The following is an 11,220-nucleotide window of genomic DNA, read 5'->3' as shown; positions in this document are numbered from 1 at the left end:
TTTACCACAAAAAAAGCACTAACGAACATTTAAACAAAATTACAAACCTTTTTACCCCCCAAAAAAGAACTTTTTTTTAAAGTAAAAAAAGCACAAACATTTTACCAAAAAATACAAAAAAAATTCTACCAAAAAAGCAAATTTTTGGACCAAAAAAAGCACAAACTAAATTTCAACAAAAACACACTAATATTTTTTGACCAAAAATATTTTCATACCAAAAAAGCCCAAACGAACATTTTTTCACCACATAAAAAAAGCAGAAAGTGACATTTTTACAACAAAACAAGCACCAACATTTTCGCCACACAAATAACAGAAACTGACTTTACAACAACAAATATTTTTTACCAAAAAATCTCCAACAAAAATGTTTTACCCCCCAAAAAAAGAACATTTTTAAACTACAAAAGCACAAACATTTTACCAAAAAAATACAAAACAAATTCTACCAAAAAAGCAAATTTTTGGACCTAAAAAAGCACAAACTAAATTTCAACAAAAACACAGTATTATTTTTTGACCAAAAACATTTTCATACCAAAAAAGCCCAAACGAACATTTTTTCACCACATAAAAAAGCAGAAAGTGACATGTTGGGACGGCGTGGCGCAGTTGGGAGAGTGGCCGTGCCAGCAACCTGAGGGTTCCTGGTTCAATCCCCACCTTCTACCAACCTCGTCACGTCCGTTGTGTCCTTGAGCAAGACACTTCACCCTTGCTCCTGATGGGTCGTGGTTAGGGCCTTGCATGGCAGCTCCCGCCATCAGTGTGTGAATGTGTGCGTGAATGGGTGAATGTGGAAATAGTGTCAAAGCGCTTTGAGTACCTTGAAGGTAGAAAAGCGCTATATAAGTATAACCCATTTACCATTTACCATGTTTACAACAAAACAAGCACCAACATTTTTGCCACACAAATAGCAGAAACACTTTACCAAAAAATACAAAAGAAATTCTACCAAAAAAGCAAATGTTTTGACCTAAAGAACATTTTTTGACCTAAAAAAGGACAAACTAAATTTCAACAAAAAACACACTAATATTTTTTTGACCAAAACATTTTCATACCAAAAAGCCCAAACAAACATTTTTTCACCACGTAAAAAAGCAGAAACTGACTTTTTTTTTTTTACAACAAAACAAGCACAAACATCGTCACCACACATTAAAGCAGAAACTGACATTTTTACAACAAAGGAAAACACTTTTTTACCACAAAAAAAGCACTAACGAACATTTAAACAAAATTACAAACCTTTTTACCCCCCAAAAAAGAACTTTTTTTAAAACTAAAAAAAGCACAAACATTTTACCAAAAAATACAAAAAAAATTCTACCAAAAAAGCAAATTTTCGGACCAAAATAAGCACGAACTAAATTTCAACAAAAACACAATATTTTTTGACCAAAAACATTTTCATACCAAAAAAGCCCAAACAAACATTTTTTCACCACATAAAAAAGCAGAAAGTGACATGTTTACAACAAAACAAGCACCAACATTTTCGCCACACAAAAAGCAGAAACTGACTTTACAACAAGAAATATTTTTTACCAAAAAATCTCCAACAAAAATGTTTTACCCCCCAAAAAAAGAACATTTTCAAACTAAAAAAGCACAAACATTTTACCAAAAAAATACAAAACAAATTCTACCAAAAAAGCAAATTTTTTTACCTAAAAAAGAACAAACTAAATTTCAACAAAAAACACACACTAATATTTTTTTGACCAAAACATTTTCATACCAAAAAGCCCAAACAAACATTTTTTCCCCACATAAAAAAGCAGAAACTGACTTTTTTTTTTTACAACAAAACAAGCACAAACATTTTCAAAACACGTAAAAAAGCAGAAATTGACTTTACAAAAAAGTTCTAACAAACATTTTTTTTACTAACATTTTAACAAAAACACAAACATTTGACCAAGAACATACAAACAACCATTTTTATCTACCAAAAAAGCACAAACAAAATTTGAACAAGAACACAAATAATTTATTTAATTTTTACCAAAAAAACACAAACAAACCTTTTTTTAAACCAAAAAAACACAAAGGAAGTTTTTTTGAGAGAAAAGCCCAAAGGTAGACGTATTTAGAGTGTGCAATTAGTTGAAGACTTATGGCAAAGAGGCGGAAGCAGGAAGAATGTTGACAAATATTTATTGCAAAAAGCAGCGAGAGAAGAAGAATAAAATATTGCATCATTTGACAAAAATAACATCATTATGAGAAAAGATATAAAAGTCTATGCACAGTAAAAACAGTAGTCAGACATGAAAGTTACTTCACTTATATTATTATTATTATTATTATTACATTTCTTCAAGGTCGTCCTCTTCAATCTTCCTTTCAAGTGAATTTATATGTAACAATGTCAAGGACACACACTTCATCACATCAGACACATACTGTAATATTCCTAAATATACTGTAATATTTACTGTAATACTCTTAAACATACTGTAATATTTACTGTAATACTCTTAAATATACTGTAATATTTACTGTAATACTCTTAAATATACTGTAATATTTACTGTAATACTCTTAAATATACTATAATATTTACTTTAAAACTCCTAAACATACTGTAATATTTACTTTAATACTCTTAAATATATTGTAATATTTACTTTAATACTCTTAAATATATTGTAATATTTACTTTAATACTCCTAAATATACTGTAATATTTACTTTAATACTCTTAAATATATTGTAATATTTACTTTAATACTGTTAAATATACTGTAATATTTACTTTAATACTCTTAAATATATTGTAATATTTACTTTAATACTGTTAAATATACTGTAATATTTACTTTAATACTCCTAAATATACTGTAATATTTACTTTAATACTCTTAAATATATTGTAATATTTACTTTAATACTGTTAAATATACTGTAATATTTACTTGAATACTCTTAAATATATTGTAATATTTACTTTAATACTGTTAAATATACTGTAATATTTACTTTAATACTCCTAAATATACTGTAATAGTTACTTTAATACTCTTAAATATATTGTAATATATACTTTAATACTCCTAAATATACTGTAATATTTACTTTAATACTCTTAAATATATTGTAATATTTACTTTAATACTCCTAAATATATTGTAATATTTACTTTAATACCCTTATATATATTGTAATATTTACTTTAATACTCCTAAATATACTGTAATATTTACTTTAATACTCTTAAATATATTGTAATATTTACTTTAATACTCCTAAATATACTGTAATAGTTACTTTAATACTCTTAAATATATTGTAATATTTACTTTAATACTCCTAAATATACTGTAAAATTTACTTTAATACTCTTAAATATATTGTAATATTTACTTTAATACTCCTAAATATATTGTAATATTTACTTTAATACTGTTAAATATACTGTAATATTTACTGTAAAACTATTAAATATACTGTAATATTTACTTTAACACTCCTAAACATACTGTAATATTTACTTTAATACTCTTAAATATATTGTAATATTTACTTTAATACTCCTAAACATACTGTAATATTTAATTTAATACTCTTAAATATATTGTAATATTTACTTTAATACTCTTAAATATATTGTAATATTTACTTTAATACTCCTAAATATACTGTAATATTTACTTTAATACTCTTAAATATATTGTAATATGTACTTTAATAATCCTAAATATATTGTAATATTTACTTTAATACTCCTAAATATACTGTAATATTTACTTTAATACTCTTAATTATATTGTAATATTTACTTTAATACTGTTAAATATACTGTAATATTTACAGTAATACTCTTAAATATATTGTAATATTTACTTTAATACTCTTTAATATATTGTAATATGCACTTTAATACTCTTAAATATATTGTAATATTTACTTTGATACTCCTAAATATATTGTAATATTTACTTTAATACTCATAAATATACTGTAATATTTACTTAACTATATTGTAATATGTACTTTAATACTCATAAATATACTGTAATATTTACTTAAATATATTGTAATATGTACTTTAATACTCCTAAATATACTGTAATATTTACTTTAATACCCTTAAATATATTGTAATATTTACTTTAATACTCCTAAATATACTGTAATATTTACTTTAATACTCTTAAATATATTGTAATATTTATTTTAATACTCGTAAATATACTGTAATATTTACTTTAATACACTTAAATATATTGTAATATTTACTTTAATACTGTTAAATATACTGTAATATTTACTTTAATACTCTTAAATATACTGTAATATTTACTTTAATATTGTTAAATATATTGTGATATTTACTTGTACTGTTAAATATATTGTAATATTTACTTCAATACTGTAAAATATACTGTACTTGTACTCTTAAATATCTTGTAATACTTACTTTAATACTATTAAATATTCTGTTAGCATGTTAATGTTAGCATGCTAGCTTTATATAAATATACACACAAGAGTTTTATATTTGATGCTATCTGGCTAGCATGCTAACTCCTTTTGGCTTTTCAGCATTCACAGGAAATTGCATTTTGGCAGAGAACATTTTCACTTTCAACTACAATGTTAGCCAATTGCCTAAAACGCTAACATTAGCATGCTAGCTGTTGAAGCTAACACTGTGTTGGTCTTTCAGGCATCTAAATGTGCAATTTCAACTATCAAAGTCAAACAGTCAAAATGCTCCTTGCTAATGTCGCTCGGTTGCTAACATTAGCATGCCAGAGTCATATTTTGATACGCTACACAGGCTAGCTGCCAAAACCTTAACAGTTAGCATGCTAACTTTTTATTTTATTTTTTTTAGATGATTTTGTAGGCATGCACCTCAGTCATACAGTATTTCGGTACTTCACGCATGCTAACCGCCAGAATGCTAACGTTAGCATGCTAAAAAAAATTTTTTTAGATCATTTCATAGACATGCACCTCAGTCATACAGTATTTCATGCATGCTAACTGCCGGAATGCTAACGTTAGCATGCTAACTTTTTTTTAAAAAATTGTAGATAATTTCTTGGCATGCATTTCAGTCGTACAGTATTTCGATACTTCACGCATGCTAACTGCCAAAATGCTAACGTTAGCATGTTAAAAAAAAAAAAAAAATTTTTTTTAGATCATTTTGTAGGCATGCACCTCAGTCATACAGTATTTCGGTACTTCACGCATGCTAACTGCCGGAATGCTAACGTTAGCATGCTAAGTTTTTTTTTTTTTTTTTAAACATTTCTTGGCATGCACCTCAGTCATACAGTATTTCGGTACTTCACGCATGCTAACTGCCAAAATGCTAACATTAGCATGCTAAAAAAGAAAAATAAAAAATTAAATTTTTTTTTAGATCATTTTGTAGGCATGCACCTAAGTCATACAGTATTTCGGTACTTCACGCATGCTAACTGCCGGAATGCTAACGTTAGCATGCTAATTTTTTTTATTTTTTTTTAAACATTTCTTGGCATGCACCTCAGTCATACAGTATTTCGGTACTTCACGCATGCTAACTGACGGAATGCTAACGTTAGCATGCTAACTTAAAAAAAAAAAAAATTAGATAATTTCTTGGCATGCACCTCAGTCATACAGTATTTCGGTACTTCACGCATGCTAACTGCCAAAATGCTAACGTTAGCATGCTTAAAAAAAAATTAAATTTTTTTTTTAGATCATTTTGTAGGCATGCACCTAAGTCATACAGTATTTCGGTACTTCACGCATGCTAACTGCTGGAATGCTAATGTTAGCATTCTAACTTTTTTTTTTTTTAAACATTTCTTGGCATGCACCTCAGTCATACAGTATTTCGGTACTTCATGCATGCTAACTGCCAGAATGCTAACGTTAGCATGCTAAAAAAAAAACTGTTTTTATTTTTTTTTTTAAAGATCATTTCGTAGGCATGCACCTCAGTCATTCAGTATTTCGGTTCTTCACGCATGCTAACTTCCAGAATGCTAACGTTAGCATGCTAACTACTCTGAGATCACGCCAAAGTGTGGTGCATTGCGTTGCGTTACTGAAACCGCATTACAAAAGGATATGACTCGTAGTCCAGTTTCTGGGTGAGAACTCCCGTCAGGATGAACTCGGCGTTGTGGACGTCTGCACGGCAGACACGTGAAAAAGTGAAGACGCGTGATGAAGTGAAGACACGTGATAAAGTGAAGACGCGTGATGAAGTGCTAACTCGTGAGAGAAGAAAGTGCCGACTTACCGATGTTTTTGAGGAAATATTCTCTGCACAGATGGAGATCGTTGTCGCAGGAGATCAAGATTATTTCTGGAAGGTTCTGCAGCAGAACAACAAGACTTACTCCAATATTCATGACTGCAGCAGCAGACTCATAAAAATAAAGAAGAAAAGAAGTCACCTTGTTGTGTTTGTGTTCCATCATCTTTTTGTAGGAGGGTTGTTTGGCCAGCAGCTTCCCTCCGGCACTTTCTACGATGGACTTCATGGTGCTCAGGCTGGGACACATGCCTGGTGTCAGGTAGAAGTACTTGCCCTGCAACACACACACACACACACATGCACACGCACACACACACACACACAGACAGACAGACACACACACACACACACACACACACACACACACACACACACACACACAAACAATAAAGAATACATAAGATAAGATAAGATAAGAAGAGAAAATAATTGTAAAGAAAAGAAAAGAAAGGCATGAAAATGTAAAGAAAATTAAAGTAAAGAAATTAAAACAAAGAGTAAAGCAAAAACATTGAAAAAAATAAAGAAAAGTAAAGAAAAAAATTGTCAAGAAAAAATATAAAAAGACAAGAAAAAGTAAAACAAAGTAAAGAAAATAAATAAGAGAAAAAAGGGAAAAAAATTAAAGAAAAGAAAAATAAACAAGAAAAAATTAAATAAAAAATAAAGATAAGAACAAAAAAATAAATGTAAAGAAAGAAAAGCAAAAAAGTAAAGAAAAGAAAAGATATAAAAAGACAAGAAAAAGAAAAACTAAGTAAAGAAAAGAAATAAAACTAAAGAAAGGAAAAACAAAGTAAAGAAAAGCAAAAAACTAAAGATAAGAACAAGAAAATCAAATCAATGTAAAGAAAGAAAATTTTAAAAGTAAAGAAAATAATTGTAAAGAAAAAATATAAAAAGACAAGAAAAACAAATAAAAGTGAAGACAATAAAAGAAAAAAAGTAGACAAAATAAAAAAATATAAGGAAAAAAGAACAAGTAAAGGAAAGAAAAGTAAAGAAAGAAAAGTAAAACAAAGTAAAGAAAATAAGTAAGAGAAAAAAGGGGAAAAAATTAAAGAAAAGAAAAATAAACAAGAAAAAATTTAATAAAGATAAGAACAAAAAAATAAATGTAAAGGAAGAAAAGCAAAAAAGTAAAGAAAAGAAAATATATAAAAAGACAAGAAAAATAAAAACTAAGTAAAGAAAAGAAATAAAACTAAAGAAAAGAAAAACAAAGTAAAGAAAAGCAAAAAACTAAAGAAAAGATTTAATAAAAATAAAGATAAGAACAAGATAATCAAATCAATGTAAAGAAAGAAAATTTAAAAAGTAAAGAAAATAATTGTAAAGAAAAAATATAAAAAGACAAGAAAACAAATAAAAGTGAAGACAATAAAAGAAAAAAAGTAGACAAAAGAAAAAAATAAGGAAAAAAAGAACAAGTAAAGGAAAGAAAAGTAAAGAAAGAAAAGTAAAACAAAGTAAAGAAAATAAGTAAGAGAAAAAAGGGGAAAAAATTAAAGAAAAGAAAAATAAACAAGAAAAAATTTAATAAAAAGTAAAGATAAGAACAAAAAAATAAATGTAAAGAAAGAAAAACAAAAAAGTAAAGAAAAGAAAATATATAAAAAGACAAGAAAAATAAAAACTAAGTAAAGAAAAGAAATAAAACTAAAGAAAAGAAAAACAAAGTAAAGAAAAGCAAAAAACTAAAGAAAAGATTTAATAAAAATAAAGATAAGAACAAGAAAATCAAATCAATGTAAAGAAAGAAAATTAAAAAAGTAAAGAAAATAATTGTAAAGAAAAAATATAAAAAGACAAGAAAAACAAATAAAAGTGAAGAAAATAAAAGAAAAAAAGTAGAGAAAAGAAAAAAAATAAGGAAAAAAAGAACAAGTAAAGGAAAGAAAAGTAAAACAAAGCAAAGAAAATGAATTAAAAGAAAAGAAACAAAAGTAAAAAAAAGCATAGAAAAAAAAAGAAAAGAAAAATAAAGACAAGAAAAAGGAGAACAAGAAAAAAGATAAGTACGACAAAATAAAATTAAAGTAAAGCAAAGACAAAAAAATAATAGAAAATAAAAGAAAACTAAAAAAATTAAAAAGGAAAGACAAGACAAGACAAGAAAAGATAGGTGAATAAAAGAAAAGAAAGAAAGAAAGAAAGGTAAAGTAAATAAATAAAATAAAATAAAAAAGATAAGCAGCTAGTGAAAGTATGTAAGTACCTCAGTGTAGTATCAAAAACTGCTATTTAGTTGTGGATGACATCATGTCATTTACATAATTGGTCATTAGCATGTCATTTATTTGGACAGTGCCAGACAAAAGGTGTACAGTCCCATCATAATGTGTGTAAGAGCCATACCTTAAAAAGTGCTGCAGTGTGAGCTTTCTTCAGGGACTCTTCCAGACTGAAGCCAAAGAGGACCTCGGCCTCGGCGTCCCTCAGGATGTAGCTCTGCTCGTCTGCAAGTCACAGGTCAGAACAGCACAGCTTGTGCCGAGTGCATTTCAAAATAAAGGCTGACACGAGAAACGTACCCACAAACTTTTGGCTCCTCCAGCTCTCCTCCAGCCAGTCGGGGGTGACCACGTGCTGGACCACAGACATGGCGCTGAGGAACTTGACTGTGCGCTTGACTTTACTGGCCAGCAGGTGAGTCGCCTTCTGGCTGCTGTCCGACACTTCCCCACCTAAAGCATGCAGCCTCTGCAGGACGTACTATCTGTTACTCTACGTCATCACATCTCCACTGGATGATGCAACCTTTCATTCTTACTCTACCACAGACGTAGTATCTGTTACTCTACGTCATCATCACATCACCATTGTACACTGGATGATGCAACCTTTCATTCTTACTCTACCACAGAGGTAGTATCTGTTACTCTACGTCATCACATCACCACTGGATGATGCAACCTTTCATTCTTACTCTACCACAGAGGTAGTATCTGTTACTCTACGTCATCATCACATCACCATTGTACTCTGGATGATGCAACCTTTCATTCTTACTCTACCACAGAGGTAGTATCTGTTACTCTACGTCATCATCACACCACCATTGTACTCTGGATGATGCAACCTTTCATTGTTACTCTACCACAGAGGTAGTATCTGTTACTCTACGTCATCATCACATCACCATTGTACTCTGGATGATGCAACCTTTCATTCTTACTCTACCACAAAGGTAGTATCTGTTACTCTACGTCATCACATCACCATTGTATTCTGGATGATGCAACCTTTCATTCTTACTCTACCACAGAGGTAGTATCTGTTACTCTACATCATCACATCACCACTGGATGATGCAACCTTTCATTCTTACTCTACCACAGAGGTAGTATCTGTTACTCTACATCACCATCACATCACCATTGTACACTAGATGATGCAACCTTTCATTCTTACTCTACCACAGAAGTAGTATCTGTTACTCTACGTCATCATCACATCACCATTGTACTCTGGATGATGCAACCTTTCATTGTTACTCTACCACAGAGGTAGTATCTGTTACTCTACGTCATCATCACACCACCATTGTACTCTGGATAATGCAACCTTTCATTGTTACTCTACCACAGAGGTAGTATCTGTTACTCTACGTCATCATTACACCACCATTGTACTCTGGATGATGCAACCTTTCATTCTTACTCTACCACAGAGGTAGTATCTGTTACTCTACGTCATCATCACATCACCATTGTACTCTGGATGATGCAACCTTTCATTCTTACTCTACCACAGAGGTAGTATCTGTTACTCTACGTCATCATCACACCACCATTGTACTCTGGATGATGCAACCTTTCATTCTTACTCTACCACAGAGGTAGTATCTGTTACTCTACGTCATCACATCACCATTGTACTCTGGATGATGCAACCTTTCATTCTTACTCTACCACAGAGGTAGTATCTGTTACTCTACGTCATCACATCACCATTGTACTCTGGATGATGCAACCTTTCATTCTTACTCTACCACAGAGGTAGTATCTGTTACTCTACGTCATCACATCACCATTGTACACTGGATGATGCAACCTTTCATTCTTACTCTACCACAGAGGTAGTATCTGTTACTCTACGTCATCATCACATCACCATTGTACTCTGGATGATGCAACCTTTCATTCTTACTCTACCACAGAGGTAGTATCTGTTACTCTACGTCATCATCACATCACCATTGTACTCTGGATGATGCAACCTTTCATTCTTACTCTACCACAGAGGTAGTATCTGTTACTCTACGTCATCACATCACCATTGTACACTGGATGATGCAACCTTTCATTCTTACTCTAGCACAGAGGTAGTATCTGTTACTCTACGTCATCATCACACCACCATTGTACTCTGGATGATGCAACCTTTCATTGTTACTCTACCACAGAGGTAGTATCTGTTACTCTACGTCATCACATCACCATTGTACACTGGATGATGCAACCTTTCATTCTTACTCTACCACAGAGGTAGTATCTGTTACTCTACGTCGTCATCATCACATCACCATTGTACTCTGGATGATGCAACCTTTCATTCTTACTCTACCACAGAGGTAGTATCTGTTACTCTACGTCATCACATCACCATTGTACACTGGATGATGCAACCTTTCATTCTTACTCTACCGCAGAGGTAGTATCTGTTACTCTACGTCATCATCACATCACCATTGTACTCTGGATGATGCAACCTTTCATTCTTACTCTACCACAGAGGTAGTATCTGTTACTCTACATCATCACATCACCATTGTACTCTGGATGATGCAACCTTTCATTGTTACTCTACCACAGAGGTAGTATCTGTTACTCTACGTCATCATCACACCACCATTGTACTCTGGATGATGCAACCTTTCATTGTTACTCTACCACAGAGGTAGTATCTGTTACTCTACGTCATCATCACACCAC

The 11,220-nt window shown here is 30.6% G+C and overlaps 1 protein-coding gene across 1 annotated transcript in view; it reads right to left on the bottom strand.

Annotated features, from left to right (window-relative positions):
- Positions 1-2,152: 2,152 nt before the first annotated feature.
- paxip1 (PAX interacting (with transcription-activation domain) protein 1) overlaps positions 2,153-11,220 on the bottom strand; it is an 82,523-nt gene continuing 73,455 nt past the window's right edge. The window contains exons 18-23 of the mRNA XM_062069684.1: positions 8,818-8,986; positions 8,642-8,742; positions 6,423-6,557; positions 6,266-6,341; positions 6,094-6,153; positions 2,153-2,375 (exon numbers count right to left, since the gene is read on the bottom strand). Of these exons, the coding sequence (XP_061925668.1) occupies positions 2,359-2,375; positions 6,094-6,153; positions 6,266-6,341; positions 6,423-6,557; positions 8,642-8,742; positions 8,818-8,986 (558 nt within the window). The 3' untranslated portion in view covers positions 2,153-2,358. The remainder of the gene's footprint in view (positions 2,376-6,093; positions 6,154-6,265; positions 6,342-6,422; positions 6,558-8,641; positions 8,743-8,817; positions 8,987-11,220) is intronic.

Source organism: Entelurus aequoreus, linkage group LG14, assembly GCF_033978785.1.
Source record: "Entelurus aequoreus isolate RoL-2023_Sb linkage group LG14, RoL_Eaeq_v1.1, whole genome shotgun sequence".
Lineage (NCBI taxonomy): Eukaryota > Metazoa > Chordata > Actinopteri > Syngnathiformes > Syngnathidae > Entelurus > Entelurus aequoreus.
The sequence above is the reverse complement of the archived record's forward strand: the minus strand, read 5'-3'. Positions and strand labels throughout refer to the sequence as shown.